This window comes from Falco naumanni, chromosome 3 (genome assembly GCF_017639655.2).
Source record: "Falco naumanni isolate bFalNau1 chromosome 3, bFalNau1.pat, whole genome shotgun sequence".
NCBI classification, from domain to species: domain Eukaryota; kingdom Metazoa; phylum Chordata; class Aves; order Falconiformes; family Falconidae; genus Falco; species Falco naumanni.
This window is the reverse complement of record NC_054056.1, coordinates 6,488,968-6,510,290: the sequence shown is the minus strand read 5'-3', so window position 1 is coordinate 6,510,290 and position 21,323 is coordinate 6,488,968. Positions and strand designations below refer to the sequence as shown.

Below are 21,323 nucleotides of genomic sequence, written 5' to 3'. Positions count from 1 at the left end.
AAGCTACAGTATTCAAGCTTAAGTGCAGAAATCTAACACACAATCAGTTTTAAGGAGCTAGTTCTGGTTTTGCTACCCAGAAAAAGCTTACCAAAATTTATTTTTCTCTGCAGCGACTGCAAGATTGCCGTCTTCTTCCCCCACTTTGTATCGTGGCTACTTTTTAGACAATAATGAAGACTAATTATCTCGGTAGATTCACTTACGGGTTCCATTTTGGACCTCCTAGTAAGCCAAGGGCTTCTAAACACCCTGCAGCGATCTAGCTTTTAGGCAAGGAAACCTCGCTTTTTGTTTGTGAATTAAGACTGAATTAATTACCTGAATTAAGATGCTTAAAACATTAGCAGAACGTTGCCTAAACACAAACACATACATGCACACAGCCAGCCTTCCTCTGACATTACCCACATTAGAGATGAAATAAAGGCAAGAGAAATTAGAAAGGCATTAAGAACAGTCCAAGCCAAACCGTATCCAGCTTTATTAAAGGTACTTTTCATAAACAATCATGGTAATTTAGGCAGGACATGGGCTACAATCTGCAACATTTTACAACAACTGTTGAACTCCCCTCCCTTCATGGACTACCAAAACGTAAAAGTTGCTATAAACCTGAAGAATCTTCATCTCATACTTGTAGAGGGAAAAGTTTAGAGTGAGGGTGGACACTTTCACATTTCGCATGTTGTTTAACAACTCTCCATAAATCTACCCTGACTTTTAGAGGAAAAAAAAAAAAAAATACTTAAAAATGCAGGTTTCTCATCTGAAGATCCACAATATAAAAGAGGAAGCAGAGCTCCTTTTACAGCCATTACATCCCAAATTAGACACCAGAAGTTGGGATCACCTGACAACGCACAGAGTCTTAAGTCCCGAAATGCTGGGGTTTGCCATACTTTGGAGTGACAGGCTCTGGGCAAGCGACGAGAACGCGAAAGGAAATAGAGGGCATTGCAAACAGCGGTTCTGAAGTCGGCAACAGGCGTCTCGGGACCTTCGATATTCGCTCAGGATGCACTTCACAGAACTTAAAAGGAATCCCTTCCTCCTCTATTAGGCAAGAGCCCTTCTTCCAAAAACCGGGGGATTGGGAAAACTTTTCTTATTAAAATTCAGATTCCAAGAAATAGACTAAGTGACATTTGTCCCCACTGCCCCCCCCTCAAAACACAACAACGAAGCGGTCTGTGTGCTAACAACATAGCTTAAAAAAAAGTAAAACAAAATTCTGCATTGTTATAAAACTTGATAAAAAATAGTATTTCAAACTGTACAGTCACCAGAAGTACACAGTTATCAAAAATTCACACATTTTTACTTGGCTTCACCAGCACCTTCAGCTTTCTGTGCCTGAAAGAAAAAGGGGAACCGGTCAGTATCCACCACGCGCTTGCACCAGAGAACCAGCAACTCATTTTTCTGAACAGCAACTCTCTAAACAGATTTTACTGGGGCTGTGCCCCTCTTAACTTTAAATAAAATCTAACATTCGAGACACCACAAAAAGCAACCTGAAGCTGTGTTACTGCCTGCAAACTTTACGCATTTTGAGAACGAGGCAGAACAGTAACTTTTGTGCGCAGCTTCAACTGGCAAACAGACAACTTTAGCTCCTTACCACCCGAGCAGCACACCCCCCCACACCTGCAGACGCGGTGCCAGCGTCATAAGCAACAGGTCTACGTAATCGAGCAATAATTCCTCTTCGTTAGCGTGAGCCTAGACCCATCTATATGAGATACGGACAAAAGTAACTGGTTGATGGAAAACAAGCCGCCAGACCCGCTGTTATATACCTGGTCTGTTTTGGCATCTCCGTTTTCTGCAGGGTTGTTTCCCTCCTTGCCAGCATCAGCTTTCCCCTTCTTTCCCTTGGGCAACTTCTCGCTCTTCTGTAAATGTAAGATGACGTAGGCCGTTACAATTACCAACATCCAGTCACTGAGCCACAAGAATCCAAAAACTGGAATGGTAAAAACCAATGTTGGATGCTGGCCCCAGAAGACCGCAACACACAAACGTCTGCGCGCTCAAGAGACTGACAACTGTGAAGCACCTTCACTTTGCTGTTTCTTATGCGAATTCCATAAAATTCCAGAGTTTTCGGTGCAACTTTACAGAAGCAATGATGCAGCTCAATTTCATCACTACATGCGCTGTTATTCAAAGTTTTATTAGTTATTACCGGACCAATCTAAACCTCGTAACCCATTTTCCTCTCAATAATAGCGCTGACAGAACAACCTACCTTTGGAGCTGCCTTTTTAGGTTTAGGCTCTGGCTTCGGAGGAGCAGGTTTCTGTAAGTGAGAGAAACCCCTTGCGTTACTCAAATTATTTTAAGAGAAGCATACTACTTTTTTTTTAAATAAAACAAAAAAAGTCAGCCCAAGCGGTTTATTTTCAGGAAAGCAAATCAAAACATTTGAAGTTGAAGCACTTACTTGATTTATCAATTATTCTAGCACTCCCAGAGCACCACACAACAGGGCAGTTTGTTAAGCCAGTAACTTTCTTTCAACCGAACAACACGTCTCTCCAGAATACCTAGAGCTCTCACACAGGTACAGTACCCAACACTCAAGTTTAAAACTACCGAGTGTTGCGATGTTTCCGCTCAACAAGTGAATACTCACAGCAGATAACCTTGCTGATCTCCGTTGTGGCTGTTTAAAAAGAAAAAGGAATGATTTCACGTGATGGAGTACAACTCCTCAAAAACTCATCAAATAGCTGTTTCAAAGCAGTAAAATCCCAGAACCAACGTTTTAAGTTTTCAGTTCCCTTTCCCGCCCCGTTCTCAAGAAGCAGGAGGCTAGCCCGCTGCAACTGCTGAGAGCTGGCGATAGTCAAGTAGATTTTTCACGGTTAAGGTTAAAAGACAGTTAATACTTTGGAAGTCAGACCCAATTAAGACCAGCCTTCCCCCGTTCTTGATTTTGATGAAGTTAAACCTCATCTTCCAAGGAAAACACTTTATGCTCCAACTTTCTCGTCATGTTGAACTTCTTACCTCATCCTTAACTTTGGCCTTATCGCCCTTGGTATCTCCTTCAGCCTAGGACATGAAGCACAAGTGGCACGGAGGAGTGAAAGGGCGGCGGGCTCAGCCCCCCTCCCCGCACCCGCCGCTGTTCAACGACACCCCCCCTTCCCCCCGCCGCCGAAGACGACCCTCCGGGAGGGTGCAGGGCCCTCATGGCCCCGGGGCTGGCAGGGGTCCCCGACAGCAGGGGGAGGGGTGGTCCGAGCCCCCGGGCTGGGGGACTGAGTCCCGGGGAGGGGGACCGCTAAATCTCGGGGAGGGGGCGGTTGGGCCCTGGGCCGGGGGCTGAGTTCCGGGGAAGGGGGAGGGGGGGGCGCTGAGCCCCGGGCCGGGAACTCAGTCCCGGGGAAGGGGAGGCGACGTGGGGGCCGGGGAGGGGGGGTCCAAGCCCCAGGCCGAGGGGGGGGGGGGGGGGGGGGGCGGGGCCGAGCCCCGGGGCGGTGGCGGGGCGGGGGGGCGGCGCTGTCCCCTCGGGGAGGCCCCGCTCCCGCCCACGGCTGCCCCCGCGGGGCGGCGGTTTTGGCGGCAAAGCAGCGCGGCCGCTTCCCGCCCTTTCCCGCCCCACCGGCGCTCCCTCCCCATCACCCACTCCCACCCCCCCCGCCCCCCACCTCCCGCCAAAACCAACCGGATCGGACGGGCGCGCCCCTCCCCCCCCCCCCCCCGCCGCCGTGACCCCCACCGATAACGGGCCCCCGCGCCGCCCCGCCCCCACCGCGGCCTCGCGACCGTTACCGCCCCGCGGGGGGGGCCGGGTCCCGCCCCCCCCCATACACAGCCCGGCCGGGGCCGGGGAGGGGGGTGGGGGGTCCCTCCGGCCGCCCGCGCCCCCGCGCCACGTACCTTTCTCTTCGGCATGGCTCCGCGCGGGCGCTGTGCGTGAGGGGAGCGGGCGGCGGGGGGGCGGGGGAGCGGGCGGAGGGCGGGGGAGCGGCGGAGGAGGGCGGGAGGCGCGGCGGCGGCGGCGGGCGGCGGGGCTGCCTCCCGGCTGGCTGCGCTGGCTCCCGACCCCACTAATTTGAATCGGGTGTTTATAAAGTTTTATATAGAGCCGGACGCGGCCCAACCGGTTCCAGCCGGATCCCCACCGCCCCGCCCGCCCATTGGCCCGCCGGGGTCACGTGGGGTGGGGCCAGGCGGGGAGGGGAGGGGGGAGCGGCGCTGAGGAGGTGGCGCGCGCGCAGCCGGGCCTCGCACCGCCCCCCCCCCCCCACCCGCTGCGCGCGGGCGGGAAACGCCGCGGGGGGGGAGAGGGGGAAAAAAAAACCAACAAAACAAAAAAACAACCAAAGCCCCCGCGGGGGGGGGCAGCAGGAAAGCAGCGATTCAACCCGCGACAGGCCCGGCCGGGAGCTGCCCCCCCCCCTCCCCCCCCGCACGGGGCGCCCCCCCCGCCCCGCGGAACCGCGCGCAGGTGAGCGCGGCCGGAGCTGTTCGTTCAGCACCAGGCGCGCCCGGGTGGGGGGGGCGGGGCGGGGCTCGGGCTGATGGGGTCCATCAAAATGCAAAACTACTGAACAAACTGTGCAATAAGCAACCGAAAACCGGAATCAAGATGCAAGAAAGTTACGCTAAAAAAAAAAGTGCGGGGGAGAGTAAAAATGCATGAAAGTTACGCTGAAACAATTAAAAAAACCCCCTCACAAGTTACACTAAAACAATTAAATAACAAAAATGCACAAAAGTTATGCTGAAAGAATTTGCAAAAAAATACTAATAATCAAAATGCACGAGTTGTGCATTTTGATTACTACTTTTTTGCAAATTGTTTCAGCATAACTTTTGTGCATTTTTATTATTTTTTTGGCGAATTCTTTTAGCATAAGTTACACTAAAACAATTTGCAAGATAATCCCAAAATGCACAGAAGTTGTGCATTTTGGGTTTTTTTTGCACTGTTTTAGCATAAGTTATGCTCAAACAATTCACAAAAAAATAATAAAAATGGATGAAAGTTAATTCACAAAAAAGAATCAAAATGCATGGAAGTTATGCTAAAACTATTTGCAAAAAAATAGTAACAATCAAAATGCAAAAAAGTAATGCTAAAAGAATTCACAAAAAAAATAATAAAAATGCATGAGTTTTGCTGAAACGATTTGCCAAAAAAATCAAAATGCACAAGTTACACTAAAACAACTCACAAGAAAATCCCAAAATGCACAAGTTATGCCAAAACAATTTGCACAAAATCTCAAAATGCACGAAAGTTACGCTAAAACAGTTCAAAAAAATCAACACACACAAGCTGCGCTAAAACAATTTGCAAAAAATCAAAACGCACAGAAGTTATGCTAAAACCATTCACAAAAAATATAGAAATTAAAGTTATGCTAAAACAAATTTAAAAATAATCAGTGCACAAAAGTTACGCTAGATCAAATTGAAAAAAATCACGATCAAAATGCACGAGTTACGCTAAAACAGTTCAAAAAAATCAAAACGCATGAGATTTAGGCTAAAACAATTCGCAAAAACAGAATTAAATGCACTAAGGTTAACACTGAAGCGATTCACAGAAATGAAAAGGCAGGAGGATGGGACAGCACCTGGTGGTGCCCGCTGGGGAGGTGACCTGCAGCCAGGCACCTTCCCAGGGGGGCGGCGGGACCCCCCACCCGAACACAGGGAGGAACTGTCCCCTGGTGGGCGACAGCCCTGGCACCCGCACAGCCGCAGCCCCTCGCTACAACGCCGCGACACAACACACGCTCCCCTGGGCCCCATCCAGAAAAAAACACCTCCATCCAGAAAAACACACCCCCAAGGACACCCCCCCCCCCCATAATCTCTGGCGCTTTTCCGGCCCTGAGCTGCGGGAGCGGCCCATTTCCCCACTCGTGCTCATTTTTCGCCCCTTTGCCACGTCAAGGTGAAGTAGGGAAGTTCCGTTCTCCCTGGGAGCGACCTGCAGCTCCTTCCACAACTGCCACCATCGCTGGGCACGCGGCCCTGGGACTCACCCGTGCAAGTGCTGCCCACCCCGGCCGAAGCAAGGCTTAGGGGGAAAGCTGGAATAACTGATGCAGGTGGAATAAAATAATCTGTCACGTAACAAATGCCCTTTTTTTCCCTGCTTGAAGGGCTGACTTTTTCTCCTCCCCTACACTACAGCCATGGTTTCACGAAAAAGGGATGAAACCCTTCCCTACAAGCCTTCTGGCAACCAGATCCTTCAATTACTGCCTGCAACAGTCCTGCTGCTTTGTGGGAAACCCTCACTGCAGCTCGAGTCACCTGTATCATCATTAAAAAAACCCAAAATTTTCCATTGTGTTAAGGCCACGGGACATTCTTGGGTAGAAGAGTCTCCCCATCAGCCGGTAAAGCAGACTGGAGAGCGCTCCATCTCGTGGAGAATAAACTACTTCCCCAGACGGCTTCCTGAAACGTGAAGACAGAGAAAATAAAATAAAATAAAATGAAGTGAAACATCGGCAGCTCCCACTGTCCCGGCACAGTTTTTTATCCAAAGCTACTTACGCAAGAGGAGGTACGTGCACGAAGCGTCACTTGGCCAAGCCTTGGGGTATCAGCAAATCGCTCACACCACTGTAAAAAGAACACAGCCTTCAAACTGCCTCCAGAATAACGGGAATCGGACGAGAAGTCTGCCACAGGTTAAACAATACCACGTTAGACCCAGACGCCAACTTCATTACACCTCGGAATAAGCAGTTCTATGTACTTTTCAACCTTCAGCTTATTTTTTAAATAAGTTTGGTATGAATATGCTTTATTCACAATTTGACATGGTAGTTATCCTCTTCACAATCACATTCAAAGTGCTGAGTTGGCAGCACTTACAAGCGTTTTAAATCTGCATTTTCTCTTTTTCACCTGGAGGTAAAAAGGAACATTTCAAACCCAGCGACAGCTGGTACTGCTGCACCTGCGTGTGCATTGGAAACAAAAATCAAGACATTTTCTGTCATTTTGACCATGGGGACGGAAACCAGGAGAAATCAAAGATGGAAACAATCTTGGAAGTTAGCTAGTCCACCTCCCTGCCAATGGAAAACTGAGAACAAACAACTCTCCACAGCTCCTCCGGCCACCCCCACCACAACCAGCTAAATGGCCCTTCTCAACCATTTTGGCTGGGGTCAGGGGTTGGTTTCGGCTACTGTATTCCCAAACTAAGCCCACCCTCATTCCCTGGAAACAGCACGTTAAGTCATAGCTCTAGAGAGGTCTCAGAGGGATTTGGCAGACTGTATCCATCACCTGGGTTTAGCCAACTTCTCTTTCTTTTTAAGCCATGAAGTTAATTCCCAACCAATCCTTTTTGCTCGCCTGCTCAGAGCCTCTAGGCTGTTCCAACAGCAGCATCTTCAGCATGTGGGTTTTCCCCACAAACACTGCTCAGAAGGGATCATAAGATCTGGTGAAGCTTTGGAGTATTTTCCCCCCCCCCCCCTCCTCCTTTACAGCAAGGCTGACAACACCTCGCTTTAGCTCTTCCATGAGCAAATACATCAAAACCAGCCCAATAAGGTGGGGAAAGGACAAGGTGCTTGAAGTAGGCAGTGGGGAATATCTCTGCCACCACTTGGCACGGGGCTCTCTTCAACACCAGGAATAATTCCTCTCCCTGCAGAAGGCAAGGCTTCCCTTACGGGACAGCAGTGGAAATCTCAACAGAAGATTCACTACTGCAAAGCCATGGAAAGAATTGAAGCCCAGACTGATTTAACAGGCCTGAATTGGTTTGCCTGGGCCAGCTCACGAGGAATCAAACAAAACTGGAGGCTCATTTTAGTTAACTTCTTGTCACCGAAACATCCAGGCCTGTAAGGTACCAAGCAGCAGAGATATGGCGGGATGCGCGTGTTCTCCATGGTTGGGGCAGGGAGGCGAGACTGAAGGACGGCACTGCCTTCCTCAGCAGCATTCACGGAGCTAGAAGGGTCCACAGAACTCCGTCCCTGCCCTCAGGCGTGTCCAGTGGGGACATAAAGTCCTACAGCAGCCCTGCATCCCCACGGCAGAACCACACCGAGTGAATTCATCTGGGCAGCAGCTGTTCCCTCTAACACTTAAAAACTGTCTTCCCAAGACAACCCAGCACCTATGTCATGCAGACACCGTACACAATCTTTCAAAGAAGTCCGCTCTCTTGTGCTCTAGTGCCTGGAGAAAGCCCTGGATTCTCTCTTCCCGCATGGCGGTGCATTTCTGCAACAGTGTCTGTCGGCGCCGAGAGTCTCCGTGGGACACAAACCCCTCCTGCTGCAGCTTCTTTGTCACGTAAGCCTGATCCCTTTCCATCTGTTGTCGCCTCCTTTCCTCCATGTAGGAGTCTCTGGCCTTCTAGAGTGAAAAGCAGTAGAATGTTAGCACTTGACCAGGCCTTTCAGCTCATCTGTGGTGCAGATGCAAGGCAGCAGGGGTTATGGAAGAAATAGCCTCTGCTTGGCCATCAATCTGCAGGTTAAATGAAGGGTGGCCCTGTGTGCGCCTCCTCCACTTCGAGGCAGCCTGCTTGATTGGTTGTAAAAAAAAAAACTACAGGGACATCCTTCTGGACCTTCTCCCCAAGACACAAGTCTGCTCACAGCATTAACACCTAGTTAAAATAGATAAAGGTCATGACAGATAGGGGAAAAAACCCTCAGATACTGGATTCAGAGAGGAACAGCACAGAAGAGGACTTTCAAACAACAGACGTGCACACAAGCTATCCTTGCCAGTGTCATCACAGCATCTTTGATCCTATTCACATGGGAGCTGAAAGGTTTTAAGGGATTCAGAACAATGATTTATGGGGCAATTCTTCAAGCAGATGATCAGGTATTGAGCTAATCAGCTTCAGCATAAAAGCATGAGTGGGCTCAGCATTCCCAAATGCCTGTGATCTAAGAATGTACTGGCTCGAGACACAGCAGGACAGGCAGGAGGAAGGTAAAGGCAGTAGCTATCCTTTGCCTACACCCTTCAAGTATTTCAAGTATTTTTGCAGGGTATCACTTTTGGATTACTTATTCCACCTATCCTAGCCTGCAGCCTCCAACAGCAAAACCACATCTGCATGAGGACTATTAAGCTTTCAACTTTAAAAAGAGTAAAACTGGTCACTGTGACATAACCTCACACACACACAGAGGGAGTGCTGGCCTTTCAAGCGAGCAAGAAGAAATAATTATTCTAATGAGAGCCTGACTCATTCTTCACCACACTTCTCCTGCACCCAAGTCAGTACTCTATGCTCTGGCACTGTAAATTAGCTTCTGTTGTGCTGGGAACGAGTAGAAATATCCCTAGCTACAGAAAGCCCACTGAACTGATAGCACTCCACTGCTGTAGCTCTGCTTATTTGAAATGCAAAATCATCAGGCTGTTCAGCATTAAGACTTCCACCCTTGAACAAAGTGAAATTCCATCTATTCACCAGAAAAGACTCGGCACGACCACTTCCATAGGGCAGGCCTGCCGAGCCACCCCCGCGTTCCCCCCCTAGGCCTACCACGTACCAAAGGCAGGTCAGAGCTGACCACGGCACCAAGTGGTGAGCAACAACCAGGGGGAAACTCTCTCGAGCAGCAGGCTAACTGGAAAATAAAGATAGCCATTACACCTGATGCTGTTTGAGCTGATGGAAGGAGGATCTCTTTTGGCAAATGCCTCCAAATCTGTTTACTTTTTTTTTTTTTTAATGTACCTTGTCAAACCTTCCAACCAGCTGCCTCTCCACACCGTTACTGCCTGCACCAGCAGTGTCCTGAACACAGCAGCGCTTTTCCAAAGCGGGCACAGCTGCTGTAATATATTCTGGCATCTCAGCAAGTCAACCCCCCTAACCCCACCATCCTTACTGACAAGCAACCCTTCCACCAAGGTAATTTGGTTCAAGAGCTCCAGTTACTTTTGGCTTTCAAGATCACCTATTTGAAATGCAAAAGAACCCGGCTCCTAAATCTTGGCAGTTCCTTTCAGTGTGAGAGAAGTCCTCCCTTCTGCACAACTGGGCTGCATCCCTTGAAAAATGTGGCAGCCTTCTACACCGCAAAGTGGGTCTCACAGCAGGAAAACTGACCAAAGAACAGATCTCAGTGATGAGAAACCTGGATAATAGCGTATCATGAACACACAGAGCCACAACTGAGGACCAAGAAAAGACGAGACTACACAGGAACAGGAGCAGCATTTGTTACCCATTAGAAACTAGTACTAGGAGCAAAGTCAGAACAGTGACCTTACCATTCCATACTTTTCAAGACAGAGGCAAAGCTAATGTCAGTGACAAACAGTACTGCCTTTTTTGCATTCCTCTTTATGCAGAAGGTCAATGGCCATTAGCTGTATTAATACAATGAATTGCTGGTAGGAAAACGGCAGACTCGGGGCAGAAACAGGAATAAAAGAGGTTAAGGATGTGGAGAATTTGGATGCTTCCAGGCCAGCTGGACCCGATTAAATTCACCCATAACCATGACTGTTTATAATCTCCCCGATGTCTCTCAGAGGCAAGCAACGTCCCTGAAGGTAGGAAAGGGCAATATAATGGCTGTTTTTAAAGAAACAGAAGACCCAAATAGTTAAGGAACAGACATGCTCAGCAACCAAATATGGTAGAGGAAAGAATCACCATGCCAAGTGCCTCCTCCTGCCAGTTACTGTTGCCTCTGTGCTACAAGCTGCCACCTCGCAGATTTCCCCATCAGAAGCTCCAGCACTCAGATTTGTTTTGCTTAAAAATAGCCAGATTACTTGGCAGATTGTCCAGATTTATCTGAACCAGGTCAGAGAAATCTCATAACAGTAAATCTAAGAGGAAAGAGACAATGACAACGAGCAATAGGAACAATCTCTTCAGTAGGCACATCTGGAACGACCAGAAAGAGAACACTTGCCCAGCCTCACAGCTCAGGCAGCCTCACTTCAGCTCCCAGGAAGGAAACTCTAAACCCACTTGTTACAACCCTAAAAACAACAGCAGAGTTGGAGCATGCAAATTCCAGAGCGAACCCGGCAGTCTTTGCTTAAACCGCTGATGAAGGGGTTTGAGTTAAAATGGCTGATTTTACCCTGTAGCAAATCAGGAGTGCTTATTTGTTCTGTCCTGGTAGCTGAGGAGTGGGGACAGATACTTCCAGCTGGTGGAACGAACAATGAGCAAGAGAGACAGCAGTGACTTCAGAGACTTTAGGTAATACTGGAAGTAGAGTCTGGCCACATGCTAAGATGTTGTAACAAGCCACATGGGCACAAAAGCAACACATCTGGCATTAACTGCTACTGAGACAAGATATAACTAATGGCACTAAACAAATGCTTCCTCTGCTCCCACTTCGCACACTCTCACCTGATCTCCAGCACATTTCTGTGCAGATAGAAAGCTCAACACAGTATGTTCTTACCCTAAGGCTCCCTTACCTGTAAAGCACTGTAGTTCATCTGGAACCGAAGGATAGCCTCACATAAGTTCCAAAAGGAATATTCTGGCCACAAGACTGACTGAAACACCAGGCATGAATGGGATGTCTGCAGAAAGCAAGATCACCAACAATTTAATCATCTAGTAAGAAAAAAGGTCATCAAGATGCAGCTCTGTTGGCCAAACTACACCAGTTCCCCCCCAAAGATTTTTAACAGGAGAGATCTGAAACTGTACAAAATAGAGTCTAATTAGTTTCTAGTGCTGGGACACTAGCCATCCATTCCTGCAAGGATACCAGCATTTCTAATGCTATGCTGGTCTTCACAGAGGTATTTTTTAATAGCTTAAGCATCACAGACTTGTAACAAAACTAAAATAGCAACACTGGACTACCAAAGGCTGAGATAAGGGAATAACAGATGAACTGAGGATCAGGACGTGACATTTAAGCCATTTGTTAAATGACATCTTGTGATATTCCTTACTGCCCACTCATGGCATTTACCACCACTTAATGAATCTAAGAGTTGTGGTGCACTGAAGATGTCCTAGAGCTGAAAGATGCAAGCTTTCAAGTTAAAACCTATTTTTGCCATCGAGTTCCTCAAAGTTTCAGGTAAATCTGTTCCTATGACCATTACTACAATACCCAACACTTAAAAGGACTTTGCATGACTCTTAAAATTGTAATGCTACAGAACATCTTAGCATCAACTAATTCTATACAAAAAAGCACCATAAGGACATATTCTTTGACATCAGATAATCATCCTGAAAGCACAGTTTCCTCCTACTTTGGGGCTGTTAGGACACACATGAGTTAGCCAAGTGAAATTTGCACTAATGCTCTGGTGTACAAGCACACATTCTCCTCTGCTGCAATCCCTGGCATGGGAGAGGGGCACCACGCCAGCCAGACTCACAGAAGCAGTGACTTCCTCAGTAATGCTTCACCAGCCACAAGCTCAGGCTCCACGGCTTCTCGGCCAGGACTACCACCAAGAGGAGCAAGCAGAATGTTAGTTCGCAGCATTGACACCCATCCAGGGTATAGGTGTGCCCAAAAATACTGGCAGGAGAGGGATATGCCTTGGTAGGCAACCGCAGCTCAAGCCAGACAACTTCTGTAAACTGGCCAATTAAGTAACTTGGAATAGGAACATCTGCTGTGGTTGCTTAAAGGCAGTTGGGTTTTGGCTCCAAACTGTACACGTAAACCAAAATGTTAGCTTTAAGTAAAGCAGCTCCACTCAAATGTTCTCCTGCAAAGTCAGTGTTACAAAGTCAATATCGCCTAGCACAGGAGATAGAGAAATAGAAGCAGCTTTGGATACTGTAACTAAAAAGAGATGAACTTTGTATGCATTAAGAACTTACTATGTTTTAACTTAGCAGCCTAGTCATGCTGATTTGACTGTGCCATCGCTAGAACCTGTCTTGCAGGGTCCTGTTTCATCATGAAAGGCAAATAAACTCCTGAAACTGCGTTACAGGGTTACACCTCCAGCTGACATGTGACAAACACCTCTCCCAGGAATCTAGAAATCCTTTCTGGGACTTCCTCATGCCAGGGAACATATTGCCAGGTTAAATTAATCAAAAGCCTAGTATTTACCAATCAAATGAGGAATTATCTAAATATTAGAAGAGGAGCAAAAGGATGAGCAATCAATGATTTCCTTGACTGCTGTCAGCTAGACTAATTTGTGATTTCTTATTGAGTGCTTTCAGGATGATACAATTTCAGACTTGTGCTGCAAGGTATTTTAGGCAATCACAGAACTGCAAGAAACAGGTTCCTTGGAAGCGCCCCAGCACTTAGTCCATCCAAGAAGTTACACAACCCCTTGCAGAGAGTTTAAAAGCCCACGTGTCAGCTCATGCCTGGAGTCGGTAGAACACTCTCTGATGTAAAGTTGGAATATTTCAAGGAGAAAACAGAGACTTTACCTGCCAGAGCAAGAAATCACTCAACCGAACCTCTCCAGAGGTTCGAATCAGAAGGTCTGGATCGGGGGAGTTGTTGGTGTACAGACACTTATCAAGCAACGATTCAGACACATCACTAAGAAAGACAGATGCATCTTTATTAAGATCACTTTCCAGACCCAACAGAGGTGGCACTACGAAATCAGAATTACTGAGGGTTTTTTTTTTTATAAACACAGGACTGCAGATTAAAACTGGGTGGTGGAGTTGTACCACAGCCAGTCATCAACTTGCTTCTGATGGACGCTGCTGTCTGCTCCACAGGCTATTTCAAATGTTCTTTCAGCCCCCAGAGCATCCCCCTCCATGCTCTTTGAAACATAATACAGTGGTGGAACCAGACTATGAGGGCTTCCATCTGGAGCAGAGAGCAGAGTGCTAACTACTCCATCTCCTCTAGGGTGGAGGAACAGCTCAGTATTCATGATTCATCTGTTGTTTGACCTCATAGCTAAGACTGCCAGCCAAGCAGCCAATTGTTGTGGCATAAAAATCTGCCTTCACATTTAAACTAACTTAAGACACAGACCTAATTTCTCTTCTGTCTTGCTTGTGTATCTATCACCATGGTAACTGAAATAATAAAAACCAAACATTGCACAGTAACTTTAAGTCATTTGTTCCAGTCATACTGGTTTAAAGAGGTCTATTTAAAAGCCACTTGGCTTCAGAGGGGTTATTAATAAAGCATAGGTGGTAAGACAGGCAGTTTTCATCTACGAAGCCTCACACAGAAAGGCAAGAGTTACCTGGGTTCGAGCAGTCCTTGTTCCACCCCCCATGCCATCTCCCTGACAGCGTTGCTGATTTCATGTCTCGATGTGTACGCAAAGCAGACATTTAGAAAGCATCTGAAAAGGAGAAAGATGTGAAAGACTAACCTAAAGAAGGTCCAGTAGACGACAGAAAGAAGAATATCGACAGCAGTCACACATGCTTGTAGGATAAAAAAAAGGTGTAGCATGTCTGCCAAGTCTCAGCCTTCAGGTAGAAGAGGAAGATGTGAGGTATCAGCTACTTGAAGCTGTGTGTTACTTACTTGTTGTAGTTCCTAGTTGCCAGCACAGCTTGGGCAATCAGCTCCTGAATATCCAAGGGCAGAAGGGGCAGGTCCCCAAGGACACGGATACACACACCATGCTTCTTCAAGCTCTCCCTACACCCAACAACAAGAGTAAGGACCATGGAAAACAACAGTCTCCACTGCACAAGTACCCTGTCTGCCTTGCATAACATCGGCCAAGCGACAGCAACAGGCATGTGGGCAGGCATGGCTTCAGCAAAACCGAGAATTAGAAAAAGGCAAAATGAGCAAATGTTCTTCAGGTGTTGAAAACTGGCTTTGACTTGATCATCCCAAACCATTCCATAAAGGGAAACTGATCATTCCCCACACCAGTTCCTGAGATACAGACATAACCAAAGGACTAGAAAATGATCACAGATTAGGCATTCCTACCTGAAGTCATGAAAATCCGTATGGAAAACTTAGAATACACCATAGGCTCTGAGCATCTATAACTAATCAAAATTTAAGATGACTAATGGTCACCCACAGGGTAGCATAACTACTTTCTGGTGTGAGGAAAGACTTAACATATTGATGAGGTGACAGTGGGACAGGGGTGAAGTGAACAGCAGATGAGAGAGGAAATACCCACGCCTGCTATAGCGTTAGTTTGAACAGACAGGACACCCTGGGGGATCTTACAGGTTCCTGCTGCTGTCTGGCACTACAAACTCCCCGATGAAGGGCTGCACTGGGTAGAAACCAGGGAAATGGCCCCTGAATCACAGCGTACCTGCAGTGCTCAGGCAGCTCTGATACTTACACTAGCACGCACACACACTATCCTCTCCCTCCCATCCTCCCAGCTGCATTCCCTCACTGCCTTTCAAATTTACTTCAGCCAGATAAGGACTGCTTCCATGCACCACTCTTTGTGCCAGTCAGGCACGGAGAAACACACACATCCACCGAGCTGCTGAGCAACCAGGCGCTGTAACATCCCTCCCTGCTCACTCAGATCTGTGCTAGTTTCATCTACACGCAATACACGAACTAGTTCAACTCCAACTTTGACTTCACGCACCATGTGCCCGTATGTAGGAGTCTCAAGTTACTGCAAAGCAAGTTGCTGAGCTGAACTCTGATCTGCCAAAAATACCGTGACAGAATTTAAGACAAGGCTTTGATACTTCATGAAAACAAGGCATCTAGCACTCTAGTGCTAAGCAGAAATTTCTAATTGTGCTGTGCTTATCTGAAAGCTGTACTGTCCCAGCTGTTTGGGTGGGATTGCTGCACAGTAAGCCATATGATACAGACACAGATCTGGTGGTGTGGGGATGATGACTTTGCACGCTGACGAGCTGCACATCCCATCCAGACAGGCAGAGCCCCTCTCTAGCTGGAGGTGGAGAATATCTTCCTTCATTTAATCCATTTTCACAACTTGTAACATCCCTGTAAACACCTCTTAATCAGGTTCTGCTTTAGTTCCACCCTGTGGGATACAGACATGAGAGGATTCTTACTGTTCTTCCAGTAGGCGGCTAAATTTCTGTCTTGCCAGATCCATTAGCCCATCCACCTCCTCCTTGGAGCGTTTAAAGTTCTCAATACTAAAGGCATAAACAGTGACCTCCCGAATGCCCAGATTTAAGCACCACCGTAGTGTCTGCAAGAAGACAAAATATAACAGAAAACAAAAGTCAGATAAGCAGACTCAGACAGTCAGACAGGTCAGCAAGACCCAACTTCTCCACTGCCAAAACCTTCCTGTCGTTTCCCACTATGCTAAGACTGGATCAAAAGAAACAAGCGTCAAGAGCTGACAATGAAACCCACTTGAGATGAGAATTTCAAATTAATTGTAAAGAACAGGAGGAAAATATCACTACCTAAGGATGAGAATCTGTAATGGATATGGGACTAATCCAACCAGGGACAGCACCTCTTATAGATAACATTATAAACTACACAACAGCATACCTTTGAAAACCTTTTCAAAGAAATTCAACGTGTTTCATAAAATCAAGAGCTTCAAGATCTGCAAGGCAGATATTTCAATCTGGTATAAGACGGGGGGGCGGGGAGGGGAGCAGAAATAGCTGACTAGAATGACTCTGCAAGGTAACAGAGAGAGAGGAGCTGAAGTTGGGAACCCTGATGACGAACGTCAGCTCCCAGCACCGGCCACCCTCCAGTGAAGAGAAGGAACACAATACACCAGTCAAGCAGTAAACACAGCTCCAACTTCCAACACATGACTTAAAGGCAGCAAACATCCTCCCCACCTGTGCCAGCTTATCAAAGCCCTGCGAATGTCCCTGCTGTCTCTCCACATGACACTTTTGGGCATAACGGCGATTGCCATCCATGATGAAGGCAACATGCTTTGGCATTGGACCTGCCTAGAAAATAAGGAGAAACACAACAGACCAGAAAGCCAACAGCCAAACTGGCATCTTGCATCACAGAGTTTAGTCCCACTGTTCCTGGCAGCACCGCCTATTTGTAGGAGCGCAGTGCGTATCTCCCAGGTTCAGGGCTGGAGCTGGGAAGAGTAAGATACTACTTATCTCTTTGTTAACCCCACTTTAGACTCTCTGAACAGAATGTCAGTATGGACAACTGCCTAAACTGAAAAGCAACTTGGCCCTCCCTCTTTCTATTGCATGACAAGGAACTGTAGTACTTGGGAGAGAGAGCAGCACTGCCACAGCTACCTTTCTGCAGCCACGGGGGAGGGCACAGAGTTTTAAGCTGCCATAATTGTATGGATTTTTTACTTCAGAGTCCAAGGGCATTTTCACAGACAATTAATTTAAGAGAAAAGAAACAAAAAAAAAAAGTCATAAGACTTTCCCCCACTTCAGAGGAGTATTCCTTTCCACTGACTTCATTAGGTCTGCACAAATCCTTCTGTGAGAAGGGCAGCATCACCAGTCTCAAGACTCTGCTGAGCAAGGAATTTTCCTGGAACTGGTGAGTTATTACTCTGACCAAGAAACTCAGTTTCATTTTTTAGAATCATAATCGGACCATCTTGCTTCTCTCCCTCCTTCTCACACCCTGCCTTCCTCCGCAAGGGCACAAAGCACGGAAGGCTGAGAGTATAAGCTCATTATTGGCAAGCACTGCCTACAGCCTTGCTCATTTGCAAGACGAAGCTTAAGTAATCTTCCATTCTCAAATGCTGTTTAGGGATGTACATCCAGTGCCAGCATTAATATGTACCCACACCAGCAACGCCATCTTTCTGGAGCAGAGCAGTCACAGAGACAGTTCCACTCTGAACCCTGACAAACCTGCCAGTTCTTTACCGCAGGTAACTAAATTCATTCCTTACCTTAATGATGTTGGCACAAAATCTCTCTATGATGGTCAGCTCGCCCTCTCTGATCCACGACATATTTCCCTGAAAGCTCCTTTCCTTTTTCCAAGGGGAAGATGAAAATAAAGGGGTTAGAGGTACAGAGGATCCTGTTTAAGCCCAAAACAATGTTACAAACCATCACTCTGGAAAAATACGCTTTGACAAGTTGCTTTGGAGCCCCTTTTATTATCTGTGCAGGTACTTTGATAAGCAGACAACAGGGGAGCCCAGAAATGTGCTCTGGAATTTTCCAGCTGTATGTCATCAGAGTGGATTCTGCACTAGGTGGTAGCAAGAAAAATCCTTGCTGTGTCTTCCAGGCGGACTAGCTGGTGAGTTAGCACAGACCCACCGCGTAGGCTACCCCCAGGCGAGTCACAGGGTGGCAGCAGTGCAGACTGACCTTCAGTGCTTTTGCGCTAGTTGGAAATATTTCAAATGAAGCAACCACCTACATCACCACCTATCCTGCATTTGTGTCACCACTGTTATTTCTTCTCCTTCACAAACAGAGAACTTGAGCCTTTGGAGCTTTAAAAATATGGTTGGGTTTTTTACCATGTTATCTGCACATCAAATACTAAGATCCGATTTGAGCTAACAAGATGAAAGAGTTTACTGAACCTCCACGTTAATCTTCAGTTCTCTCAGCCAGCAACCTTGAGAGACCCAGAACAGCTACAAAGACAGAGTCATGGGGGCAACCACCCAGATCCAACCACCTAGCACCCCATCCAGGGACCAAAGCAGATTCAAATTACACTGACTACATTAATTTTCCATACAGGCCTCCTCTGCCTCTTCCCTCAGGAGGGGATTTCTGGCCACAGATGCAGCCACAGACCATTAAGGCAAGGACCTGCCGAACCCGGGGCTCTGTGACTAAAGCTCTTAACGCTCCCGTTGAATAGCTCAGGCTGGAAACGCACGGCTCCCAACACCGCCTGTGACTGCGCACAGCCAGCAAGCTTTTACATACGGTTTTACACAGTCATCTTAAAAACTAAGCTTCACAAAGAAGCCCCCCCCCCCCAAAAAAAAAAAACAAAAAACAAACCAAACAACAACGAGTACAGGGCACCTGAAAGCACACGGCTTGCTGCCGCCCTGCCGGGTGGGTGCAGCCTGGGCCCCCACCGCTCCCCCCACCGACAGACGGGACCCCCCAGGTCCCATTACCGACAGCCCGCCCCCCCCCCAGCACCCATCACCGACAGCCCGCCCCCCCCCAGCACCCATCACCGACAGCCCGCCCCCCCCCAGCACCCACCACCGACAGCCCGCCCCCCTCCCCAGCACCCCCCACCGACAGCCCGCCCCCCTCCCCAGCACCCCCCACCGACAGCCCGGCCCCCCTTCAGCTCCCCCCACCGACAGTCATCCCCCCCGCCGCTCCCCACACCGACAGCCCGGCTCCCCCGCAGACGGGGAGGTGCGGGTGGGCACAGCGGCCCACCCCGCCGGGTGACCAGGCCCTCCCCAGCCAGGCAGGCGGCAGCGTCCCTCAGGCCTCCGCCGGTTCCGTGAGGAGAGGGAGGCGGCCGCCGAGGGGCACCGGCGGGAGGGAGCGGGCGGCAGGAGAAGCCCGGTGGCAGGAGACACCCCCCCCGCCCCACCACCCCCCCCACCCCGACCTCGACCCCGACGGGCTGCCCCGGTGCCCGACCCGCTCCCGCCGCCCGTTACCGCGCCCGGCGCCGCCTCAGCCTCCCGCGGGGGTGACGTGCCCTTCCGCCTGCGTCACCCGCCGGCGCCGGGCGGGGCGTATCTGCGCGTGCGCGGAGGGGCGGGGCCGTGTGCTTGCGCGGGGTGGGGCGGGGCGGCAACGGCGGCGCCGGGAGCGGGGGGGAGCGGGGGGGGGCGGTGCGTGAGGGGCCGGGGCAGCTCGGGGAGGGGGCTCGATGGAGACAGCGGTGGGGACAGCGGGGCTGTGGGTCTGACGGGGGCTCAGCTTGGTTATGGGGCAGCCTAGAAGGTTGTGGGGGGCTGCGGGCCCGTGGCAGGGCTGGGACAGGTTGTGGGGGGCTGCGGGCTGATGGCAGGGCAGGTTGTGGGGGGCTGCAGGCCCATGGCAGGGCTGGGGCAGGTTGTGGGGGGCTGCGGGCTGATGGCAGGGCAGGTTGTGGGGGGCTGCAGGCCCATGGCAGGGCTGGGGCAGGTTGTGGGGGGCTGCGGGCTGATGGCAGGGCAGGTTGTGGGGGGCTGCAGGCCCATGGCAGGGCTGGGGCAGGTTGTGGGGGGCTGCAGGCTGATGGCAGGGCAGGTTGTGGGGGGCTGCGGGCTGATGGCAGGGCAGGCTGTGGGGGGCTGCGGGCTGATGGCAAGGCAGGTTGTGGGGGGCTGCAGGCCCATGGCAGGGCTGGGGCAGGTTGTGGGGGGCTGCGGGCTGATGGCAGGGCAGGTTGTGGGGGGCTGCGGGCCCATGGCAGGGCTGGGTGGTTATGGGGGACTGCAGGCTGATGTCGGGGCCAGACAGTTTTGTGGCTGTGGGCTGACAGGGCTGTGCCAGAGTTGGGGTGCCCTAGCACAGTTGGGGTGATTATGGGTCACTGCAAACTGATGTGGGGTGGTGTCAGCTGGGGGGGCTGTGGGGATAGCTGGGGTACAGGGAGAGGCAGCTGCGGGTGGGCAGCGAGGCAGGGTGGTCCGGGGGGCTGGAAGCTGGGGGGGCTGGAAGCTGGCAGCGTGGCTGGCTGCAAGCTGAGGGAGCTGTGGGGCACCCCCAGTTCCCAGCGCACCCCCCCCCCCATGCCCACTCAGAGCACCCACCTTGGGTGCGGGCTTCCCACCCCCATGGGAGACAACAAAGAGTAACTGCGCAATGAACATCACCAGCAGCCATTGCCTATGGTCTTTATTATTATTTTTTTTTCCAGAAAAGAAAAAAAACACATTTTACATAGTTGGTACAAAAACAAATTTTTTAGAAAAAATGAACGGAGGGGGAAAAACCTGCAGCAAGAGGAACCGGGGGTCTCGCTGCAGGGACTCCAGCAGGAAATCTCTTTGGGAAGCGCGGCTCGAGGTAAGCCCTGAGCCACACACAGCCACCCTGATTATTCCCTCCCTCCCACCCACTTCATAAAAATTCAAGAGTTTGACACACAAGCTTTGGTTGCTAGCAGTAAACATGGATTACATTCTTCCGTCTCCTCATAGACAATCTTGTGACTCAAGGCTTTCGCGCCAGGGGAGACACCCTCCCGCGAGGGACACCTTTTTCCCATACATTCAAACGCTCCCGTGTTACAGCAGGACCCTGAGTGTGCAGCCTCACCCGCCCGCGATTCACCGTCCCGTAATGCATAGTGCCCAGCGCCTGCCAGCCGAGCATGGGCAGGGGGGGCCAGGATGCAGCAGTTAATTATTGTCAAGATACGGGAAGAACCACAGTGGCAAATGACACGAGAAGATGCGAATCAATCCCACCTTCAACGTGGCTTCCCTTTACAGATAAAAATCCCTGTTTTCTTGGATCCCGGTACCATGCTGGCTCCGGGGGAAACCTGAGTGATTCTCTA

General features: G+C 49.6%; 2 protein-coding genes across 4 annotated transcripts; both read right to left on the bottom strand.

Moving 5' to 3' along the window:
- Nucleotides 1-455: 455 nt before the first annotated feature.
- On the bottom strand, nt 456-4,148 carry HMGN2 (high mobility group nucleosomal binding domain 2). Its single transcript, XM_040586282.1, has 6 exons — nt 3,895-4,148; nt 3,019-3,063; nt 2,642-2,671; nt 2,255-2,305; nt 1,803-1,898; nt 456-1,356 (listed from the first exon to the last, which is right to left on the bottom strand). Exons 1-6 carry the CDS (start codon nt 3,907-3,909, stop codon nt 1,321-1,323), a joined length of 273 nt encoding a protein of 90 aa, XP_040442216.1. The 5' UTR covers nt 3,910-4,148; the 3' UTR covers nt 456-1,320.
- Nucleotides 4,149-7,464: 3,316 nt separating this feature from the next.
- DHDDS (dehydrodolichyl diphosphate synthase subunit) lies at nt 7,465-19,591 on the bottom strand. Of its 3 annotated transcripts, XM_040586280.1 has the most exons (9): nt 19,489-19,591; nt 17,776-17,859; nt 16,721-16,837; nt 15,959-16,101; nt 14,460-14,576; nt 14,170-14,271; nt 13,382-13,496; nt 11,428-11,535; nt 7,465-8,364 (listed from the first exon to the last, which is right to left on the bottom strand). In XM_040586280.1, exons 2-9 carry the CDS (start codon nt 17,836-17,838, stop codon nt 8,128-8,130), a joined length of 1,002 nt encoding a protein of 333 aa, XP_040442214.1. In that variant the 5' UTR covers nt 17,839-17,859; nt 19,489-19,591; the 3' UTR covers nt 7,465-8,127. The 3 variants fall into 3 exon arrangements, with proteins under 3 accessions (XP_040442214.1, XP_040442213.1, XP_040442215.1); XM_040586279.1 differs by lacking the exon at nt 19,489-19,591 and having other exon boundaries at nt 17,776-18,943; XM_040586281.1 differs by lacking the exons at nt 7,465-8,364; nt 19,489-19,591 and having other exon boundaries at nt 11,434-11,569; nt 17,776-18,949.
- Between the last annotated feature and the right edge of the window lie 1,732 nt (nt 19,592-21,323).